Source organism: Phalacrocorax aristotelis, chromosome 25 (assembly GCF_949628215.1).
Source record: "Phalacrocorax aristotelis chromosome 25, bGulAri2.1, whole genome shotgun sequence".
In the NCBI taxonomy this organism is placed as follows: domain Eukaryota; kingdom Metazoa; phylum Chordata; class Aves; order Suliformes; family Phalacrocoracidae; genus Phalacrocorax; species Phalacrocorax aristotelis.
In genome coordinates this window covers 882,790-902,898 of record NC_134300.1, presented here as the reverse complement: position 1 = coordinate 902,898, position 20,109 = coordinate 882,790, and the positions used below count along the sequence as shown (strand labels likewise).

Here is a 20,109-nt window from a genome sequence, read left to right as displayed (position 1 = left end):
GGCCTCAGCAAGACCCTGGCCACCACCATCCTCGTCCCCCTCCATGGGCTGGGGCAGCATCCACATATCCGAGGGGGTGTTGGAGAGCCCAAAAAGGAGCCCTGAGGGGGGAGCAGCTCCTCTCCTGCCCTGAGCTCCCCCAGCAGTTTTGGGGAGGCAGGAAACCCTTTTAGCCTTGGCATTGGGTGACGAATGCCTCGAGCCCAGGGCTATGCCCAGGCCTGGGAGACGCCGTGCCCAGGAGGTGGGGACATGGGGACGTGGCGTTCGGCCCCGCACTGCCCTGGCCATGCTCGCCACTCCAGCAAGATAGCTCCCAGCCGGAGCAGCCAGGGCCATCTCAGCAAGCCCAGACGCGGTTTCAATAGCCTCCCGGTTTCATTTGCAAGTTCTTTGGGCTGCCAAATCTCCGGGTCATGTGCAAAGCTGGCGCTGCTGGAGCAGGGGCTGTTGGGTCAGCGCTGGTGGCGTGCACATGGTCGGGTGTGCTCCCGCGTGGGAGCTCATGGTGAGCTGCGTGTGCCTGTGCTGGCGTGAGTGTGCTTGTGTGTGCACATGTGTGCTGGGGTGTGGATCACCTGGCACATGGGACCACTGGGCGGTGCCGCATGGCAGTTGCTAAGGGTTCTTGCTGAGGACGGGCAGCTGGAGCTGGCACCCAGCTCGATCCCTTCCCGCATGGTCGGTGGGGACGGGTGCCCAAGGAGCACCCATGTCCCCCCGGCTGCTACTGGCCCCCTGCCACACAGACCCTCGGGGGGAAATGAGGCAGGGGTGTGGGAAGAGCAAGGCAAGCAGGGCTGTGGGTGGGTGCTCAGCCATGTGCAGGCTCCTGGGGCAGGATGGGGCAGGCAGGAGAGCCTGGCACAGTGGCTGCGCTCCGCTGGCACCTCGGCTGCCCTGGCACGCTGGCCCCAGCCTGCTTGTGCCGGTGGCAAGTGGCTAGGTGCCCACCCTCGTAACTGCTCCTGTGCCCCCGGGGGTGGCCAAACCCCTCTGCAAAGATGTGTGAGCCCCAAAGTGCTGGCAGCGGCACCGCGAGGACCCTCTGGGGCTCTGAGCCCCCACCCGCAGCTCTGCCAGCCACAGCGACCCACAGGGGCCGGTGCCCCGAGCCCCACTGCTCCCACCCAGGGAGACCCCAATGTCAGTGGGACCCAGCACCGGCGCCCCCACCTGCGGGGGGGCCTGGTGAGACCCCAAGCCCGGTGGCACCTGATCCCGGTGGGACCCGGCCCAGGTGCCCCCACTCGCGGGGACCCGCAGTCAAGCCCGGTCCCCGCCACCCGGTGCCGGTGCTGGTGCCGGTGCCGGTGCTGGTGCCGGTGCAGGCGGGCCCGGGGCGGCGGCAGGCGCGCGCGCGGGGGTGCGGCGGCGGGCGCGCGCGGGGCGGAGCTGGGCGCCGGGGGCGCGGGGCGCGGGCGGCTCCGGCTCGGTTCTCCATTCATTGGGATCGCGGCGGGCTCCGCGGCGGTGGCGGTAGGATGGCTGCTCGGTTGCCCGTGCTCCTGCCCCTGCTCCCGCTGCTGCTGCTGCTGCCGGGCCGGGGGCCGCCGGGGGCCCTGGGCAACCGGCACGCCGTGCACTGGAACAGCTCCAACCTGCAGTGAGTGCGGGGCGGGCGCCGGGCCGCGCAGGGGAGGCCGCCGGTACAGGCACCGGGAGGTGGCGGGGGTGTCCCCGGGGCCGGGCGGGGCGGGGGGGCGCCGCCGGGAAGGACGCGGCGGGGGCGCGCCGGGGATCGCGTTGAAGGATGCGCGCAGCGGCGGGGGTGGGAGGGGGCACCGGGCCGGGGGCGCGCGCGCGCCGGGACTGCGGGACCCCCCCGGTGCCGGTGTCCGCGCGGCGCCCCCGTGCGGGCGGGGCTACGGGACCCCCCGGTGCCGGTGCGCTGCCCCTCCCGGCCCCGCGCACCTCGCCCTGCCCGCGGAGGCGGGCGCCGCTCGGCGGGGGGGGGGGGGCAGCCGCCCGGCTGGCCCGACTCGACCGGCGGCGGCGGCTCGGGGCCCCGGGGCCGCATTGCCGGGCGGGGCGCGGACACCGGCGAGGTCGATCTCGCCGCTGGAGCGGGGCTCGGTGTGGGCACGGGTGGGTCGGTGGCACCGGGGACCACCCCTCCCTGATGGCGCTGACCCGCCCCGCGACGGGCACCGGGAAGGGCACGGCTTGGCGCCCCCCCCTCCCCCCGGTGCGGCGGGCCGGGCAGGGGGTCCCGCTGCGGCGCCCCCGCCGCCAGACGCGCCCTTCGCCTGTCTGGGCGCGGGAGCGGCACCGGCGGCGCGGCGGGGGGAGCTCGAGGGGTGCCCCCCCACCCGCTCCGGCGGGCAGCGGTGCCATCACCGGGGCTGCAGCCGAGGGCGGCGGGTCCGGGGGCTCCCGGCGGGTGTGCGGGGGCGATGGCGGGGGGTTGCGAGCGGAGATGTGGGAACTGCCGTCGCGCCCACGGCCGCCGGGAGCGGAGCCGCCGGGAGCCCGGGCGGTCGGTGGTCACGGACACGCAGCAGCTCCCGCATGCCCCGTGCCGGGGGCTGCGCCCTGTTCTCTCCCACCCGGAGCTGCGTGGGGTGCGTGGCCCCCACATTTGGTGCTGGTACGGCCACCGCGCCGGCTGTGGGGCGGCTATGGGCACGGCTGGGCTGGGCTCCTCCCGGGAAGGAGGGTGGTGCAAGTCCGCGGTGGGTCCGTGGACCCCTCCCCAGGGATCGGGGAGCTGCACCCGCTGCCATCGCCCATCTCCCCGTTCCCTTGCCGGTGCGAGCGCTCAGGGGTGTGGCAGGGACGTGCACCCAGACGGAGCATCCCCTGGTACCCGCTGGTGCCGGGGGTCCCGCGGGCTCCCCCCACCCTGCACCCCTTTGTGCAGGGAGGGAGCATCCCCCCAGCAGCTCCATCCCCTCCCATTGAGATTGTGTTGCCAGGCGGAAGCCTGGGCCCCATAAATTGTGCGTGTGTGCAACGTGCCGAGGCGCAGCACAATGGCGAGGCTCTCGGCTCACCCCACTGGGCTTGGGCATCCCCCCCGTGCCCCGCTCCTCTGGACAGACCCCACTTGCCCGCCGGCCTCGTCCCTGTGTTGTGACATTGCTGGGACCTCAGTGGGTGTGACAGCCCTGTGCCCCCACCCTCGCCCCGCTGCGACCAAGGGGCCGCTTCTCCCCACACCATCGCCTGCAACCGTGCACCGTGACCCGATGCTGCCCCAGCACCTCCCGAAGGACAGGGCGGAGGGGATACCGGCAGTGCCCCCACCGTGCCAAGCCGGGGGTGTCGCAGCCAGACGCCCGCACCCGCTGTGCACACGTCTCTGGCGCGGCTGTGAGCGTCCGGCTCAGGGCACGGGCGACGCGGTGGGGGCGGCTGCGGCAGAGATGTGTCCCAGGGACTCTGGAGCGCTGATATTTATTGTTAGGCAGTGCGGCAGCTCGGCCGCAATTATAGCCGCGCAGCAAAGTGTCTGGGTTAGATAAATTATGGGGGGAATTAGGCTCCCTGGGCCGCAGCCTGCAAATCCCAGCAACCCCGCTGCAATCAGAGCAATAAACAAGCCCTGCGTGGTCCCGCGGGGCTCTCCGGGGAGGAGGGGGTGCCGGCGGGCTCGGCTGTGGGCCACTCCTCTGGGGCTGCACCAGGCACCCCAGAAATTTATTGCATCTCCTGCCATGCCACCCCAGGTGCTCCCGTGGCTCCCTTCGGTGGGAGGATGGGGCGAGGGGCTGCCCTGCGGAGCCCACCCGCAGCACCCGGGGTGCTGGTGGTGCCTTGGGGAGCTGGCAGCAGCTCTTCTCCCTTGGGCCCGTGGCTGGGCTCCTGCCGTTCCCCAGCTGTCGCAGGGGATGGCTGGTGGTGCCAGGGGGCCAGGGAGGGCCACCAAGCAGGCAGAGCACCCCTCCTGCAGTGGATTCGGGGTGCTGATGGCAAAGCTCAGGGGAGGCACAAAGGTGGGATCTGAGGCTCAGGAATGCAGGTACCTGCTCCTGCTTAGCCAGGCTGTTGGTTTGGCTGTGCTGTCTGTCTGTCTGTCCCACCGTCTCTGTCAGTGGCAGCTGTTGAGTCCCGGGAGTGCAGGACAATCTTTGTCCAGTCCCTGCCCTCTGCTCCCAAGTCCTGCTGGAAACAGGCATGGTGGCACGGGGCAAAGGTACAAGGCGGCTGCGTCCCATCCAATGCTGTTCGGGGGGGCTGTGTTCCTGGGGTGCCCCATGGCGTGGGGCTGGGGGCTCCTAGGGGTGTCCCCAGCCAAGCCAGGCCCCAGCGTGCTGGTGCACATGGGATGCTGCCTCCCCGCTGGGTGTCCTGGATGCTGAGGGTTGTCCCCGTGCATGGGCACAGCCACTGCAGCTCCCCGTGACGCTGTGGCCCCCAGGAGCCCCCCAGAGCACGTTGGGGTGAGCCATGCTGTGCCCCTGGCTCCAGTGCGGGTACCGCGGGCGCTGGTGCCTGAGGCCTCGGGGTGCCGGGTGTTGTGGAGGGGGCAGAGCGGGGTGACTGTGAGAGGGGGGTACATGGGGTGCTGGTACCTGGCTGAGGCAGGCGGGTCAGAGCCCACCTGTGCGCGGGGAGCATTGTGTGCGGCCCCCCCATCCCCCGAGCGCTGCTGCCACACTCGCCTCTTCAAGGCAGCTTTTATCTGGCTGACTTTGTGTTCCAGGCGGCGAGAGCTGGAGCGGGCTCTCGAGAGCCCTTGTGTGGAGCAGCCTCTCCCAGGGGAGCATCTCACATGGGAGAGGATTCGCGTTCCCACTCTGTGCCCACCAGGGAGGCCTGGGGGTGCCCAGACTCCAGGGTCCTCTGCGCTGCTGGACCCCAACACCAGGGCTGTGCTGGATCTCTCCATCACATCTGCTTGCACCCGCAGGGCTGGGGATGGTGTCGCCTGTGGCAGGAGGACCCCCACCCACCCCGGCGGGTCCCAGGGGCATCCAGCAGGAGGTGCTGTGGGGTGCGGGGCAGTTGTGCCCGACGAGGGGCAGTTCCCCACCCCGCTGCGGGGCTGGAGGTGGGGAAGGTGGTGATTACACTTCTCAGCAACTAATTACCCAGCCCCATCGACTGTGGCATCCCTCGGTGGGGTGGGGGGCTCCATCACCCCCCGCCCCACAGCCGTGCCCCTCAGGCTGGTCCTTGTGGGGCACAGAGCCCTCGGCCACGTGTGGGTGCCGGCTGTGGCGCTGGCGGGAGCTGTTGCCCAGGGGCAGAGGGTGCCGTGCCCCGTGAGTCACCACGCCAGGCAGCACCGAGCCCCGGCAGCACGGCCAGGGCCTGCGGGGTTCCCATGGGAGAAGGGGCCGCGGCGTCAGGGTGCAGGGCCTGTCCTGGGGTGCAACAGGGCTGGGGCCACCCACTCCTGCCCAGGCTAGTAATTGAGTCACTGGTTGCAGATTGATGGTTTAATTAAAACCCAATTAGAAACCTCATTGATCTTGTTAGCAAAGCAGGAATGTACGGGCTTTAGCGGGGATTAAAGGGATCGTGTGGCCGTCAATAGTGACGGGGGGGATGCGGGGGCACCTGTAGGGCAGCGCTGGGGGTCCCGGTGTGCTCGGGGAGGGCTGTGCCCGTTGCCCCGGGGTGGGCACTGCCCCGTGGCACCACGGCCCGTTCACCCACCACCACATCCCAGGGGAGCAGCCCCTGTCTCGCCAGGAGCCCCAGTTTTCCAAGTGGGGAGATGGCCCTGGGGACGCCATGTGCTGGCGATGCCTTTTGTGCCCGCACCTCACGGCTGCGCCAGGCGTGTTGGGGGGAGGATGGGGGGGCCGTGCCGTGCCACCCGTGCGCGTGGGCTGCATCGCAGGCGCTGTCTGCCGAGCCAGCGCGCGTGTGCGCGGCCGTCTGGGCGCCGTGACTGTGCAGCACTGCCTGCGTGGGGAGGGCTAGCACGGGGGGGCCGGGCCAAGCCGCCCAGCTGTCTGAGCGGTGGGCGCAGGCAGTCGGTCTGTCTGTCCATCCTTCCGTCTGTCGGGCAGGACCAGCCCCAGGGATCGATGTGCCTTCACCTCTCGCTGTCACACGGGGTGACAGGAAGGGGACCGCGTAAATAAATGGCGCTTTTTTGTTCCCCGGCTGATCGATGAGCCCTGCATGTGCCAAAAGGGCGAAGCTGCTGGAGCCAGACAAATGGCTCAGCTGGGCTGGAGGGGGGAGTCTGCCCTGGCCCCCAGTGCAGGTGGCACCACACTGTCACCTGCATCGGGGGGTGCCCTGTGTTGCCCCAGTCCTCACCGCTGTCACCACCATTTTGGGATGCTGAGCCCAGCTCTGGCCCCACTGTCCTCCAGGCCTTTCCTGTGCTGTGGGGATGAGCCTCCACAGCACAGGGGTCCGGGTGGGGGTCTGGTCCCCCCGATGCCGCTGCCGCCGGGGCGTGCTGCAGTGCACCAGGCGCTCCCAAGCAGTGTATGAGCGAGCGTGCGGCGCTCAGCCCAGATTTATCGCAGCAGATGGGAGTGGAGCGGCCGCCCAGCTCACCAGTGGCTGCAGCTTGCCAGGTAGCCAGGGTCCCGCCGGTGCAAGGCTGGTGGGCACTAAGCCCAGCCTGTGCTTGGGACAGTTCTGCCAGGGGACATCCATCTGCCCAGCGGACATCCGTCTGCCCAGCACCGACAGGCTGCTGGAAGGTACCACTGCTTTGCAAAGCCCTGCTCTAAAAATGCAGTCGTGCAGAAGTGATGCTGCCCGTTCTGCTCCTGCGCTTAACCCTTCGGGCACTGCTGGAGCCCACCATGCCCCACCAGCTGCACCACGGCTGCCGGAGCCCAGGAGGCCAGGGGGTCCACCCTGACCCAGCTTGCCTGTTGCTGGGGCTTCCAGACAGCTGCGGGGGCTGGCAGGGACTGGGCAGACTGTGCCCACTCTGGGGTGGGTGCCAGTGAGAAAGGAGACTCAGACCCTCGCTCTGGGTGTCTGTTCCCATCCTCCTGGCTGAAAGCAGGGCCTGTGGGCTCCCTGCCTGCTGCTGGGGTTGGGCAGGGCATGCAGTTCTGCCTGCCCTCCGCTGCTGGACGGTGCAGCAGGAAGAGCTCAGGGTGCTCCGGTGATGGTATTGGGGCTGCCAGGATTTGGGGGCATCCAGCTTTGTGGGATGTTGCTCTGCGCCCATGGGGCTGGCGGGCACCCTGCAGGAGCCAAGCGTGGTGGGGATGCAGCGTCGTGGCCGAAGCTGCTGCCAGAGTCCCCTGGATGTGCCCTGGGTCGTGGTAGCCCTGTGGCTCTGCCTGTGTGGGGCTGTGCTCCAGCCCCTCCCAGCTGGTGACGATGCTCTGATGCCTGCAAGCTCTCAGCACATGATGGCCATTGATGACCGTGGGCTCGCCGCCATGGGGAGCAGGGTTGCCAGCCCTGGCCGCACAATCCCGGGGTCCCCTGTACCTCCCCATTGTAGTGCTGGTGTGCCTCAGCCCAGGGGAGACCTCGGTGCCACATGGGGCAGTGCTTGTTAGTGAGGCTGTTTACTAGGAGCCGTACTTCCTAATGAGGCCCAGAGCGGGGTCCCGGCGGGCGAGGGGCGTGCCTCAGTGCTGGGTGCTGCAGGGTAAGGGGGGGGTTACAGCTCCCCAGCACCCCAGGACAGGGTTTCTCCTGGCATGGCAGGAGTTGAAGCCAGGTGTTGCTTCCATAGGGCGCAGAGACTCGAGGCCGATCCCTGGGGCTGAGCTTCCTCCGGCCCCTCGCTCCCCCAGCACGGCCACAGCCTGGCCACAGCGAGCACCGGCTGCTGGTGCCTGCCCCGGTGTGGGGCAGCTGGGCTGGAGTGTGCTGGCGTCCCAGCCCCGCGTCCCGCGTGGAGTTAATTGCAATTTTCTCCTCGGGGCCATTTCTTTAATAACAATCCTTTTTCTCCCCCTTCTTCCCACCACATCAAAGGGGGAAGATGAAAGGTCCCGGCGCCCCACGGAGCAAGGGTGGCTGCCTCAGCACCTTGCTGGCGGAGGAGTTGCCCGGCGGCCGACGGGTGCTGGGCTGGGCTGGGGAATAGCGGCTGCGTGGTGAGGGAGGTGCCGCGTGGGGCTACACTCCCTGCCCCACAGGTGACGAGATCTGCCCTCAGCCCCCCCCACAGCCCCCGGTGCCAGTGGCAGCCCTGGCTGAGGAGGTGGTGCTGCTTGGGGCCCACTTTGGTTCTCTCTCCAGCACCCGGCTTCTGGGGCGCTGCATGCCAGGGTGCCACAGGCCCTGGGAGGGTGCCAGGGCTCCCCAAACAGCACCGGGGCAGTTGGGCAGGCTGGGGGGGTGTCTGCACGTGTGGCCCTGCCTGCCCAGCCCTGCCAGGGAGACCCCAGGAGGCCGGCACTGCTGTGGGCAGGGCCCCGAAGGAGGGGTGGCAGGACCCCCCGTGGGGTGACTGGACCCCAAGTGCTGGGTCAGGGGTGAGTGGACCCAGGTTTGCCCTGACAGGCGGGGAAAGGGGCCCCGAGCCCGAGCGATGCACCACACAGGGGAGCCCGGCCACATGTGCCACTGCGGTCCGTGTCCTGGGGGAGCCTGGCGAGGGGACCCTCAACGCAGTGGGGTGCAGGGGCCGCAGTGGTGCAGTGCAGGGGAGCACCGCTGCTGCTGAGCCGGGCGGTGGAGCGAGGTCCGGTTGGGGTCTGGTGCTGCCGCGGCAGCTCGGTGCAGAGCCAGCACCTCACAGTGCTGGCTCGTAATTAATTGGCAGGAGCAGTGGGTCAGCGTGGCGGCGAGGATTACCGCGGCCGGGATTTCCATCGGGCGCGGATTAGGAGCCAGCGGAGCCTCTCCTGAGTGGATCTGAGGGGATTGCTGCTCCTAATCAATGTAAATGAGGCTCCCCCAGGGCCACCCTTTACGGCATTAACGAACTAACGGGATTAGCCAGAGCAGGGTGAGAAATCCTCTCTCTGAGCTGCGGCGCGTGGCGGGTTGGGGCCATGGTGGGCAGCCGCGGTGGGTCGGTTGCAGGCTGCCGGAGCTGGGGAGCTCTGGGGCCCCGTGCCCCTCCTGCACACCCAAAGCTGCGCAGCGAGGACCAGGGGCTGCGTCCCACAGGGTCCCCGGTGCCTTCGGGGCCCTGGTGTCCATCAGTCCCATGGCTGGGTTGGTCTGTCCTGCTGTGTCTGTCCCCTCAAGGCAGCTGGGATGTTCCCTGCAGGACCCAGCAGTGCAGTCTCATGCACCCATGCTCTTGCAGGTGTCCCACCTGTGCATGTGCCTTGGCACCCATAGTATCCGTCTCCAGCAGCGTCCCTCCGACCCCAGGCCAGCCTGCACCCTCCGAGGCGGTGATGTCTCACCCACACTGCGTGTCTGCGGGGCTGAGGTTGTGCAGGGGTCCCAGGTGTTGGGGGGCTCCAGATAGAGGTTGAGCGGGGGATACTGCTGCCCCCTGGGGTTTGTGCTCTGGAACCCGCCCGTTCTCCAGCATCCACGTCCCGTTCAAGGAGAGGCTCACATTTAGGAAGGTGCAGGGGGTGTCTCTGACCTGGCTATCCCATCCTTCCCTTGCAGCCTGCGGCGGGAGGGCTACACAGTGCAGGTGAATGTCAACGACTACCTGGACATCTACTGCCCGCACTACAACGCCTCGGTGCCTGAGCACAGGCTGGAGCAGTACGTGCTCTACATGGTGAACGCGGAGGGCTACCACACCTGCAACACCAGCCAGGGTTTCAAGCGCTGGGAGTGCAACCGGCCCCACGCGCCCCACAGCCCCATCAAGTTCTCGGAGAAGTTCCAGCGCTACAGCGCCTTCTCGCTGGGCTACGAGTTCCGCGCGGGGCAGGAGTACTACTACATCTGTACGTGGGGCGCAGTGGTGGGACCTGGTGGGAAACCCCCCAACCCCATCCCTCCCATTCCCGGCTGGGTCCCCTGCCTCCCACCTCAGCTGGTCCCCCTGCACCCCCAGCTGGGTGGCTGCAGCCCTCCCACCAGAAGCGGGCACCCTGGCCTCAGGGATATGGGTGTGGGGTGGAAGGGGGGTGTGGGGAGGGTTGAGGGTGGGGGGTCCTCATGTGGGTGTGAGATGGGGGCATGGGGAAAGATGGGGGTGCAGAAGAGCAGGATGGGGATGTGTGGGGTGGTGCTGGTGCAGTGTGGGGATGCAGGGGGTGCTGATGAAGGATGCAGTATGAGGGTTCAGGGGGTGCTGATGCAGGTGAAAAAATCAGGGTGCTGATGTAGGATTGGGGTGCTGGGGGGCTGCCGATGCAGATCCAGCTTCAGGGTGCAGGATGAGGGTGCTGCTGCATCCCCCAGCCTGGAGCACACCCCCAGGCAGGGCCGGACCCCAACATGCCCAGACCCAGCGGGTAGCAGCTTGCTGAGCCTCTGGGTGCCTGGGGCTGGGGTCACCCGCTCCGGAGCCACCCCAGCCCGCTCTTGCCTTGCAGCCACGCCGACGCACAACCACCACCGGGCCTGCCTGAAGATGAAGGTGTTTGTGTGCTGTGCTTCCAGTAAGTACCCCTGTACCCGCCCTGGGGGCTGCAGGCGAGCGGGGGGGCGGCGTGACCTGCCGGGGGGATCCCCCATCCCTCCCGGGTGGGGGGCGGGCTGCAGCATGAGGCATCCAGAGAGTGTGACTCTCCCCTCCCCTCTCTCCCTCTTGCAGCGTCGCACTCTGGGGAGAAGCTGGCGCCCACCCTGCCGCAGTTCACCCTGCGGCCCGAGGTGAAGATCGAGGACCTGGGTGAGTCGGGCAGAGCCCCCGGCCCCGCAGTGCCACGTCCCCCCTGCCGCCGCCCACAGGGCAGCCCCAGCCGCGGGGTGGGGGTTCAGGGCCACCTCGGTGCCACCCTCACCCTCTCACTCTTCCCCACAGAAAACTTCAACCCGGAGATGCCCAAGCTGGAGAAGAGCATCAGCGGCACCAGCCCCAAGCGGGAACACTTGCCCCTGGCCGTGGCTGCCGCGCTCTTCCTCATGACGCTGCTGGCCTCCTAGCTCCTGGCGCAGGCCCGGCCAGTGCAGCTCCACCAAGTGGGGACCCCCGACCTGCCACCCCTCACGAGAGCCAGCGGGAAACCATCGTGGGACCGCCTGGCCCCTCCGCACCGCCGCCCCCCTGCCTGGAGAGCCGCCCCATGGGGCAGGGGGCCACGGCACGCGCCGATCCCAGCTGGGACTCTCCCCCCGCCCCGCCAATGGCTGCGGCCGCACCTGCGAGGACGCGGCTTGGTGCTGCCGTGTGCGCCGCACCTTCCGCCGACGCCGTCCCACAGCGCAGTCCTGCCCGCAGCCCACCCGGTGCCCTGCGGCCTGGGGGGCAGTGCTGGACTGGGGAGCCCAGTGAGGGCAGGGACCCCCAGGGCCGGGCAGCCTGTACATACCTACATAGAGATCTATACATACTGTACAGAGAGTGACTATATAGATATATCTATACTGTACCATAGGCAGCGGTGCCGGCCCCGGGCTGGCTTGTACATAGGTGAACGTGTTGGATTTTCCTCGTCTTCCGTGAAGACCTGACCTATGCAAACGCACAGACACTTTTTGGGGAAAAACAAAACAAAGAAACAAACTCAACCTTTTTTTCAAGTGCTTTGGCTGGTGATTTTCATATTCTGCTCTTAGTCTATTAAAAAAAAAATAATAAAAGGATAAAAAAAACCCAACCCCTGTCAAAGCAGCATGCAGCGCTCCCAGTCCGCCACCGGCCACCCCTGCCCGCTGGTGTGGTGAGCTCTGGCCAGGGTGGGGGTCAAGCGCGGGCAGCGAGCACCAGGTGCTGACCTGCACCACGCCACCCACCTCTCTGGCCTCAGGCGTTGACAGCTCCAGTCATGGGCTCAGCACTGCTGGCAGCGGGGTCACCCCAGGGGGTTGCGGGGCGCTCCTCCCTTCCTCCCACTGGCTCTGCTCTCCGTTGACCCCCGGCGCCGGCACGGAGCACGCGGCAGGGACCCCGAGCTGCCCGCAGGAGGACGGCAAAGCGCAGATGGCAGGCAGCGCTCGCAGGTAAGGGCAGTATGGATCTGCCAGCAGGGCCCTTGGCACACATCCCTGGGGTCCCTGGGGGATGCTGGGGGGCAGTGGCGGGGAGCAGCGCAGGGAGGAGCGGGCGCAGGAGAGCCCTCCTCGCCATCCTTGCCAGCTGCGCGGGGCAAGCGGCCGTGGGCGGGCACCCCGATGTGCGCGGGGCCCTGTGGGAATTCCCACATCGCATCACCCCCACCGGTGCGTCTGGCTCCGCCGGGCATGCCAGCTCCTGCCGGCGTTGGGGGGATCTGGCACACGCCTGTCTGTGCGGCAGCTCCCACAGCGCGGGGGGACACCTTCAGCTCTCCCCCGGTGCCTCCAGCGAGGCAAGGGGATGGGAGGGGAGAAGGCTGCTCCCAGGGACCCACTGCGGATGGGGGCACACCTGGGGGGTGTTGCAGGGGCTATGGAGGAGTAGGGTGCACCCAGCCCCATGGCTGGCACCCCACAGCCCCAGCAGGTGCAGGGGAGCAGCCGTGTGGGTCCTGACCCTGCATCCCACTGGGCTGGGGGGCTCCAGGTGCCCCCAGGAGGAGGGCAGCCACTCTCCCTTTGAGGCAGCTTGGGACTGGGGGGGGCTGTGGCCCCTCTCCTGGTAGGGACAGACCTCTTGTGGACACAGCCTTGGTCGGGGCTCCCACAGCCATCATGGTGGGGCGGCCATGCTCCCTCCACCCCGACAGGCACTGCTGGGCGGTGGCTCGGCGTCTCGCCGGCCCAGGCTTGTCCAGGTGCGGGAAGAGTTGGTGAACCTGTCAGACGGGTCCACCGAGTGCTCCCGGCAGGCGCCGGGCTCCCCATGTCCTCCCCCTTTGCTCCCACAGGCCTGGCTCCCTGTGGGGCCAGGGACCTGCCCTGGGCCCCCTTCCCGGGGGACTTGGGGTGCCACCCAGCACCTGGCTGCCAAGCCCAGGCTGGAGCTGTGTGGCATGGCCAGGCCCCGGCCGGGGCAACATCGCCCAGCGCTGCCGAGGGTCGTATCCCCCCAGACGCTGGCTAACGGGGACCAGCCCCAGCCCCCATCCATGCATGGTGCATGGCTGCACCGGCGGCACGCAGCCGGGTGGGCTGGGGGGAGCCTGCTGTAGCCCTGTTGGCCAGTGCATCGCGGGGGGGGGGGGGGATCGAGGGACTGAGTCAGCTGCCCCCGCGCAGCACAGCAAGCTCCGCTTGCAAAATCCTTCCTGCCGCTTGCCTCGACCTTGGCACCGCTCTCTGGTGGGTGTGCGGCACCACCGCCAGGTTGGTGGGGACTGGCCACCCGGCCCTGCTCCACTGCGTGCCCTCGGGCAGGGCGCAGCGTGCCAGGGGCAGCCTGGACCAGCTGGAAGACTCCTGGGGTTCTGGTATGGGGGATCCTCAAGCCCTGCTGCCCCAAGGCAGGGGGGAGCTCTTGTTGGGACCCTAGCCTTGGGGCTTGGGTGCCCCCTGGGTGCTGGGGGGGCTTCCACAGCCCCAGCAGCAGGTCTGGCTCTGGGCAAGGGGTGTGCGCCTGGACCGGCCGTGTGGCGCGAGGCTTTGCATCACCCCGCGGCAGCATCTGTCCTCCGTAGGCAGGGCCGGGTGCATCCCGCTCTCCGGCCAAACGCGTGAGGGCCTGGCGTGGCCAGCCAGCCTCGGGGATGTGGATCTGCCCCTGCCACGCGCAGCCTGGCGTCAGGCTGTGCCTACCTGCCAGGCTGCACGCAGCCGGCGCAGCACGTCACTGCGGCCTTTGCTCCTGGCCGCGGACTGGACGGCTCCTCTTCCTCCACCAGCCTCGCGACCGGTGATGTCAGCCCAGGCAGGGATTGGGGCGCACCTGGGTGTCCCGAGCTCAGAAACAATAAATAGTTTGCCACGAGCTCGGCGGCCTCTGGCCAGCCCCGCCTGCCCCATGGTACTCTGCTGTGAGCATTTATGGCATGAAACGGGCTCACCTTTGTCCTGCAAATTGCAGCCAGTGCAGCAGAAGCCCTGCCTGCATGGGTACTGACCCTGACCCCAGGTCACTGGGGGCGGTCCCCGGTACCACACGCACCAGGCAGCATGGTCGTGACCGTGTGCATGTGCACACCACCGCCAGCACCCTGGTGCTGCTGAGGGTGGGCGCCCATCCTGCACGGGGCGCTGCCCACCCTGACGGTCAGCCCATCCTGGCCGTGGCTTGTCCCTCAACATCAAGCCCAGGTGATCCAGCATGGGGAGGTAACAGGGCACCCTCCAGCCCCAGCTTGTCCCTCCGGTTGTCCCCAGCAGGGGACACGTGTTTGTCCTTCCTCCCCCAGTCCAGCCACCGATGCAGGCACTGCCCTTTTGCTGCAGGCCAGGCAGGGCAGTGACGCTGAGACTGGACCCTGTCGGCATGTGCCCTGACCTGGGGCTGGGGGCCACAGTGGGGAGACAGGGGAGCCCCTCAGCCAGCGGTGCTGGGTACCACATCCTAGTCCCATGGGACGGATTCAGGGTGGTGCTCCAGGAAGCTCATCGCCCCTGGGGTTTGCACCAGCCCTGACAGGGGGGACAGCCTCGGGCAGGCTGCACAGGCCCCCCCATCACTGCTCCCTGCCTTGGTTTCCCCAGGCACCCAGCACAGGCACAGCCTGTCTGTGTCTTGGTGGAGGCAGCACTGGGGCGACGCCGGGACCCCGGGGAGCAAAGCAGCTGCAGTGCTGACTGGCTCCCACTACCACCCGGCTGTGCCCATCCCCACGGCTTGCACATGCCACGCTCCGGCTCTCTGATCCTGGCAAGCTGCGGCCCCAGGGGGGTTCCTGGGAGGTGCTCTGCTGTACAAGCCACGGCAGCGCTGGCTTCCCAGGAGCAGGAGGCCTTGCACAGTCATTAAGGTGCAGGGGATGATGTCAGGCCTGGCCGCAACGAGGGAGGATGAAAGGGAAGAAGTGGATCCCCCTCCAGCAGGAGCCAAGGGTGGGGAGACAGGCTGGGACCTGGGGAGGACACAGGGGATGCGGGTGGGACATAGGGCACCCAGCCCTACAGCCTAGGCCTGGTGGGAGCCCTCGGCTGCCGCAGCCGGCAGCCGCTCTCCGGTTACAGCCGCGGTGCCGGCGCCTGCCCGAGCCCCTCCAGCGTGCCAGGGGAGCGCTCCTCGCACGGCTGCAGCGGCGGGCATGCAACATTACCCACAATCAATGGATCATTATGTAATAAACAAGAGAAAGTTGTTTTGCAAATGCGGCTGAGTTATCACTTCACAACACGGCGGCGAAGCATCTCTCCGCCGAGCTTAACAAGGATGGATCGGTGTTGAGGGCAGATGGGAGCAGATAGCGAGCCGCTGCACTCCCTGCCAGGCAGCCGGCAACATGCCCGCTGCGCCCGCAGCCCCCCACCCCGTGCCAGGGGTCACGGGGGGAATTTCACAATATCGAGCAAACAGAGAGCAGCGGGGAGCGGAGCAGGGCACACACAGGGTTTGTGTGGTGCTGGAGCAAAAGTCCTGGGATCAGGGTAGGGGGAGAAGGAGGGACCCTGCCACCCCCAGCCCCTTCTGGACTCCAGCACCTTCTTGGCGGTCACCGCAGCTCCCCAGGCCCCGCTTGCCCAGGGGCTCCTGATGGCCCCCAGCACCTTAGATAAGGGGGCTCCCACAGTGACGGCTGGGAGGGGCCTGGTGGGGTCCCCCCTCTCACCTGGACCCCACCGCCAGCTGTTGCCCCCCCCCCCGGGCAAGGAGGGGACGGCTGGGACCCTATGCCCCGAGCCCCGCAGGTTCACACCGCCTCCCGCGGGATACAGGCCGGGTCTCAGCCCATCATCACCCATCACCCCCGCGCCGCAGCCGGGGTGACCCCGCACCACGCACACGCAGGACCACGGCTGGTGGTGCCACCGGGCTTGACCTGCACCCCAGCACCACCCCGGCCCCCCGCATCCCGCCCCCCGGAGCGCCCGCCATGGGGTGGGTGGGTGGGGGAGGCCCGCGCGTGGGGCCGGTCGCGCGTGGGGCCTCCGCCCCGCCCCCGGGCTGCCCGTGTTGTTGTTGTGTCTCGGCCCCGGGGCGCGGGGCGGGGCGCGGGCGGGCGGGGCGGCGGCGGGGCCGTACTTAAGGCGGGGGCCGGGCGCGGCGCCGGCCCGGCGGAGCGTGCCCCGCGGAGCGCATGGAGCGGCGGTGGGTGCCCCTGGCCCTGCTGGGGCTGGGGCTGTGCTGGGCGGCGGCGGCCGAGCGCCACACCGTCTTCTGGAACAGCTCCAACCCCCGGTGAGTGCCGCGCCCCCGCCCCCCCCCCCCCCCCCCCCCCGACCGGGACACGGCGGCCCCGAGGGCGCGGACGGCGCCGCTCCCTCCCCCCCCCCCCCCCCCCCCCCCCCCCCCCCCCCCACCTCGGCGGCCTTTGTCCCGGGTGGGCGGCAGGGACGGAGCCTCCGAGGGGCTGGCGGGGGCGGATCGAGGTTGGGGGTGGGGGTCGAGCCCGGTGTTCAATCTCGGCAGGGCCAGTGTTGAGCCGCGGCGGGGCGGTCCCGGGGAGCGGCGCGGCCGGTCCAGGTGTGGGCTGGGGGGGGACCGGGGGGGGCCTTTCCGTTCCCAGGGCCGAGCGGGAGCGAGGCCTCTTCCTTCCCCGCGGGGGTGGCGCGGCGCCAGCCCCGGCGCCGGGGCACAGGGAAGCGTGTTGACAAACACGGGGCTGGCCCCGGCTCCCGCCGCCTGGGCAGGATGTGCGGGGGGGGGGGTTGGGGGGGGCTGGCCGGGACCGGCCCCCACCACCCACCCCCCCGGCTGTGCCCAGGCACTGGCCCCCGGGACTGGCTGGGGCTGCGGGGGTGACCCCATCCCAGGTATCAGTCCCCCCCAAGCTATAGGGGTGCCATGACCCCCCTGGTTGTAGGGATGCTACCCAAGGCACCGCCCCCCCCCCCCCAGACCGTAGGAGTGGCTCCCCCCCCCGGCTTTAGGGGTGCCCCATGGCCTGGATGATGCCCCCCGCGGCTTGTAGGGGCGCCTCCCCCACTGGGCGCCACCTCTCCAGGCTGTAGAGGTGTTCCCCCCGGGAGAGATGGGTCCTGCAGGGTTTTGAGAGCCAGGGCTGGCACCAACGGCTGCCGGGCCTTCCCGGGGCCGCCGCAGCCAGCGAGGTGACGGCACCCCGCAAAGGCCCCTGGCTGGCTGTGAGTCCATCCCCCACCCCTGGGTGAGATGTGGGGAGCAGCAGGTGCTGGAGCTGGGCCGGCTGCCCCATGGGCCGGAGCTGCCGATGCCTCCTGGCTCTGGGAGGTTTGGGACGGGCAGGGTGTGCATCCCAGCAGGTCCCCTCCCTGCTCCCCGGCTGCGGGGGAGTGCTGGAAGAGGGGTGCGCTTACCAGCCGTGTGTGTGGGACTAGTCTGGGAGTGTTTTCCTCCCAGAGCCAGCCTGGGTGCTGCTGGGATTTGCGCGGGGAAGGGTGGACCAAAGGTTGCCTGTTATGGGCTCTGAGGAGCTGATCTGGGCATGAGGCTGCTCTCCCTTGGCCTTGTTAATCTGTGTGGGGGATTTGGGGGTGCAGGGGAAGGGGGAGCCCCCCCCAAGCCTCTCCCTGCTGGAGCTGACCCCACACCTCCGTCCTGCCACAGGTTCTTGTGGAGTGACTATGCGGTAGAGGTGCGTCTCAACGACTACCTGGACATCATCTGCCCACACTATGAGGAGGGGAGCGTGGACCCCCGCGCCATGGAGCGCTACACCCTGTACCTGGTGGAGCTCGAGGAGTACCAGGCCTGCAAACCCCGCTCCAAGGAGCAAATCCGCTGGGAGTGTAACAAGCCCAGCGCCCTGCATGGCCCCGAGAAGTTCTCAGAGAAGTTCCAGCGCTTCACCCCCTTCACGCTGGGCAAGGAGTTCAAGGAGGGGCACAGCTACTACTACATCTGTGAGTGCTCACGGGTCTGCTGTGGGGCTGGGGTCCCTGCTGGGCTTCCCCCCACCCCACCCCCTGCTAACCTACATCCTCCCTTGCAGCCAAGCCCATTCACCACCATGGGGAAGCGTGCCTGAAGCTGAAGGTGACCGTAGCTGGCAAAGGCAGTGAGTATTGCCCAGACCCTCTGGGTCCCGCCCCCCCCCATGCCACCCAAGCCCCCCCCCCTTCCTGCTCCCACTGTTGTTGGTGCCTGACTCGGCCTTTCCTGAGCTGAGTCATGGCCAGGCTGTGGCCCCCTGCCAGCCCTGGGGTGTGGGTGCATGCAGCTTTGCTGGGAAGGTGCTGGTGGCTGCAGGGGGATGGCCCTTGGTGAAACCTGTCTGCGGGGGGGAGGTCGGGGGAGCTGCCCTTCACTAGCCTGACCCTGTGTTTGCTTTGCAGCTCAGGCACCGCCTGTCCCTGCCTCTACCCAGAAGGGGAGGATCCAGGCAGGTAGGTTGGTGGCTGCAGGCAGGCAGACGGGTCCGGGTGGCCATGGGGCTGGCAGGAGAGCCAGGCTGAGGCCAGCTGCTCTGTTGGGGGGAATTGGGCAGCGGGGTGGGTGGCAGCCCCTGCATGGGCTGATGCAATGCTGGTGTGGGGCACAGCACCTCTCAGGGATGCTCACAGCTCCTCTCTCCCTGCAGATGATGCAGCTGCACACGTGCTGAGGAGCGTGGGGCAGAACTCGGCGATGAGGGGCAGCAGTCCCTTCACTTTCATCAGCCTCCTCCTGCCCCTCCTGGTGCCGCAGGGGCTGTGAGCCACGTGCCCTGTGCCTGGATGGACCAAGGCTGCAGCCGCTGGGGATGGAGCCAGGATGCTCGGGACCCCCGTGGTCCTCACACATGCTTGGAGCGGCCTTGCCTGTGTATGTCTGGGCGAGGAAAGGATTTGTCAGTATTACTGGGCCAGAGGGGCCCGAAGCTGAGCTGAGCAGCCGAAGCCCTCAGGCTACCCCAGTTCCCCCTGGCCCTCACAGGCAGGATGCGCTCAGCAGCTGGAGGCAGCGTGAGCCTGGGGCTGGAGAGGCTGTGTGCCCTGGACTAAAGGGGATCAGGGGGCTGGCACCCCTGCCCCAGGAGCTGGGCTCGCCCAAGGACAGCCCTTGGGTCTCTCCCTGCTGCGGGCTAAGACTGTGACATGTCCTGCAGGCAGGGACATGGTGCTGGCCCTGTGGCCAACCGGATGCCACCGGCACTCACTGCGGCAGTGCCCTGGGGCTATGGTCCCTTGGCTCTGAGAGCCTGGATGTGCTCAAGATGCCTGGCAGTGGGGCTGTAGGGAACACCCCCTTTGCCACTGTGCTGTGCCCCTTCCCCATCCTTCATCCTGCTGTGCATGGGGGTGGCGAGAGCTGCCCCCACCCTGGCCCTCCCCCTCCCCTCCCCTCTGCCCGGTGCTGGAGGGGCACCCTGCAGCAGCACCCAGTGTGGGGTGTTTTGCCTGCCCTGGTTTGTACAGATTTCTATTATGGGAGTTTTTATACGATTGTCTTGAATAAATAACAAACACTATGCTGAGCACCTGGGGCCGGGGGGGGGGTGGCCAAGGGGCCTGTACACCACATCAAGGGGATGGGCTCTTCTGGCCATGCCTGGCCTTGGAAGGAGGAACGGCCCATGCAGGGCATTTGTGCTGGTTAATTAATTAATTGGCCAGTGTTTGCGCAGGGCTTTGAAGTGGAAAAGTGCCACAGCGGGGCTGGTTCTATCTGTTGTTTTTATCTGGTGACACAAAGCCCTCCCAGGGCCTGGGGGGTGTGTCTGGTTTCTTACCCCCCCCTTCTCCCACACTGCACTGGTATGAGCTTCCAGTCCTGGGACAGATGCCTGGGGGGATGCTGAGGTACAGCCAGAGCAACCCGGGGGGGGGGGGGGGGGGGACAGCCCAGCTGGAGCCCAGGACCCCCAGTGAGGGGGTGGGTTCCTGGGGACGTGGTCCTGGGAATGGGGAATGTGAGGTATCTGGGAATGTGGGACTTCAGGGCATGTGAGCCCCCTGAGGTGTGAAACACACACCCCCACTCCTGGGGTGCAGGGTCCTGGAGGGTGGGGTCTGAGGGCACTGGTGTCCGAGGGATGTGTGACTGCGGGCATGGGGGGTCTGGGGGTGGGGGACCCCAGGGATGCAGGGACCTGGGCCGGTGGGGCCATGAGGCCCCTGGAATCTGGGCTCTGAGGGGTGCAGGGTCCTGCAGTGGGGACACGGGGCACCGGGGCGGGGGTGCCCGCTCGCCGTGGGGGGTGCCCCGTGGGACCGGCTCCTGCCCATCGCGGTGGCGTCGGGGCT

The 20,109-nt window shown here is 68.4% G+C and overlaps 2 protein-coding genes across 3 annotated transcripts; both read left to right on the top strand.

The window, feature by feature from the left end:
- Nucleotides 1–1,391: 1,391 nt before the first annotated feature.
- On the top strand, nt 1,392–11,576 carry EFNA3 (ephrin A3). 2 transcript variants are annotated; one of them, XM_075075007.1, is made up of 5 exons: nt 1,392–1,606; nt 9,466–9,755; nt 10,350–10,415; nt 10,571–10,648; nt 10,781–11,576. In XM_075075007.1, the coding sequence occupies exons 1-5, from the start codon at nt 1,485–1,487 to the stop codon at nt 10,900–10,902; spliced, it is 678 nt and encodes a 225-aa protein (XP_074931108.1). In that variant the 5' UTR covers nt 1,392–1,484; the 3' UTR covers nt 10,903–11,576. The 2 variants fall into 2 exon arrangements, with proteins under 2 accessions (XP_074931108.1, XP_074931109.1); XM_075075008.1 differs by lacking the exon at nt 10,571–10,648.
- Nucleotides 11,577–16,002: 4,426 nt separating this feature from the next.
- EFNA1 (ephrin A1) lies at nt 16,003–19,334 on the top strand. The gene is made up of 5 exons (XM_075075057.1): nt 16,003–16,144; nt 17,492–17,787; nt 17,877–17,942; nt 18,220–18,270; nt 18,465–19,334. The coding sequence occupies exons 1-5, from the start codon at nt 16,044–16,046 to the stop codon at nt 18,578–18,580; spliced, it is 630 nt and encodes a 209-aa protein (XP_074931158.1). The 5' UTR covers nt 16,003–16,043; the 3' UTR covers nt 18,581–19,334.
- Nucleotides 19,335–20,109: the final 775 nt, after the last annotated feature.

What these genes read in the sequence shown, in the direction of transcription:
- EFNA1 (XM_075075057.1), top strand. Translation starts at nt 16,044, where the DNA reads ATGGAGCGGCGGTGGGTGCCCCTGGCCCTGCTGGGGCTGGGGCTGTGC. An exon ending in GCACAGCTACTACTACATCT is followed by an intron (nt 17,788 to 17,876) that starts GTGAGTGCTCAC and finishes CCTCCCTTGCAG; the next exon opens with CCAAGCCCATTCACCACCAT. An exon ending in GACCGTAGCTGGCAAAGGCA is followed by an intron (nt 17,943 to 18,219) that starts GTGAGTATTGCC and finishes TTTGCTTTGCAG; the next exon opens with CTCAGGCACCGCCTGTCCCT.
- EFNA3 (XM_075075007.1), top strand. Translation starts at nt 1,485, where the DNA reads ATGGCTGCTCGGTTGCCCGTGCTCCTGCCCCTGCTCCCGCTGCTGCTG. An exon ending in TGGAACAGCTCCAACCTGCA is followed by an intron (nt 1,607 to 9,465) that starts GTGAGTGCGGGG and finishes CTTCCCTTGCAG; the next exon opens with CCTGCGGCGGGAGGGCTACA. An exon ending in GGTGAAGATCGAGGACCTGG is followed by an intron (nt 10,649 to 10,780) that starts GTGAGTCGGGCA and finishes TCTTCCCCACAG; the next exon opens with AAAACTTCAACCCGGAGATG.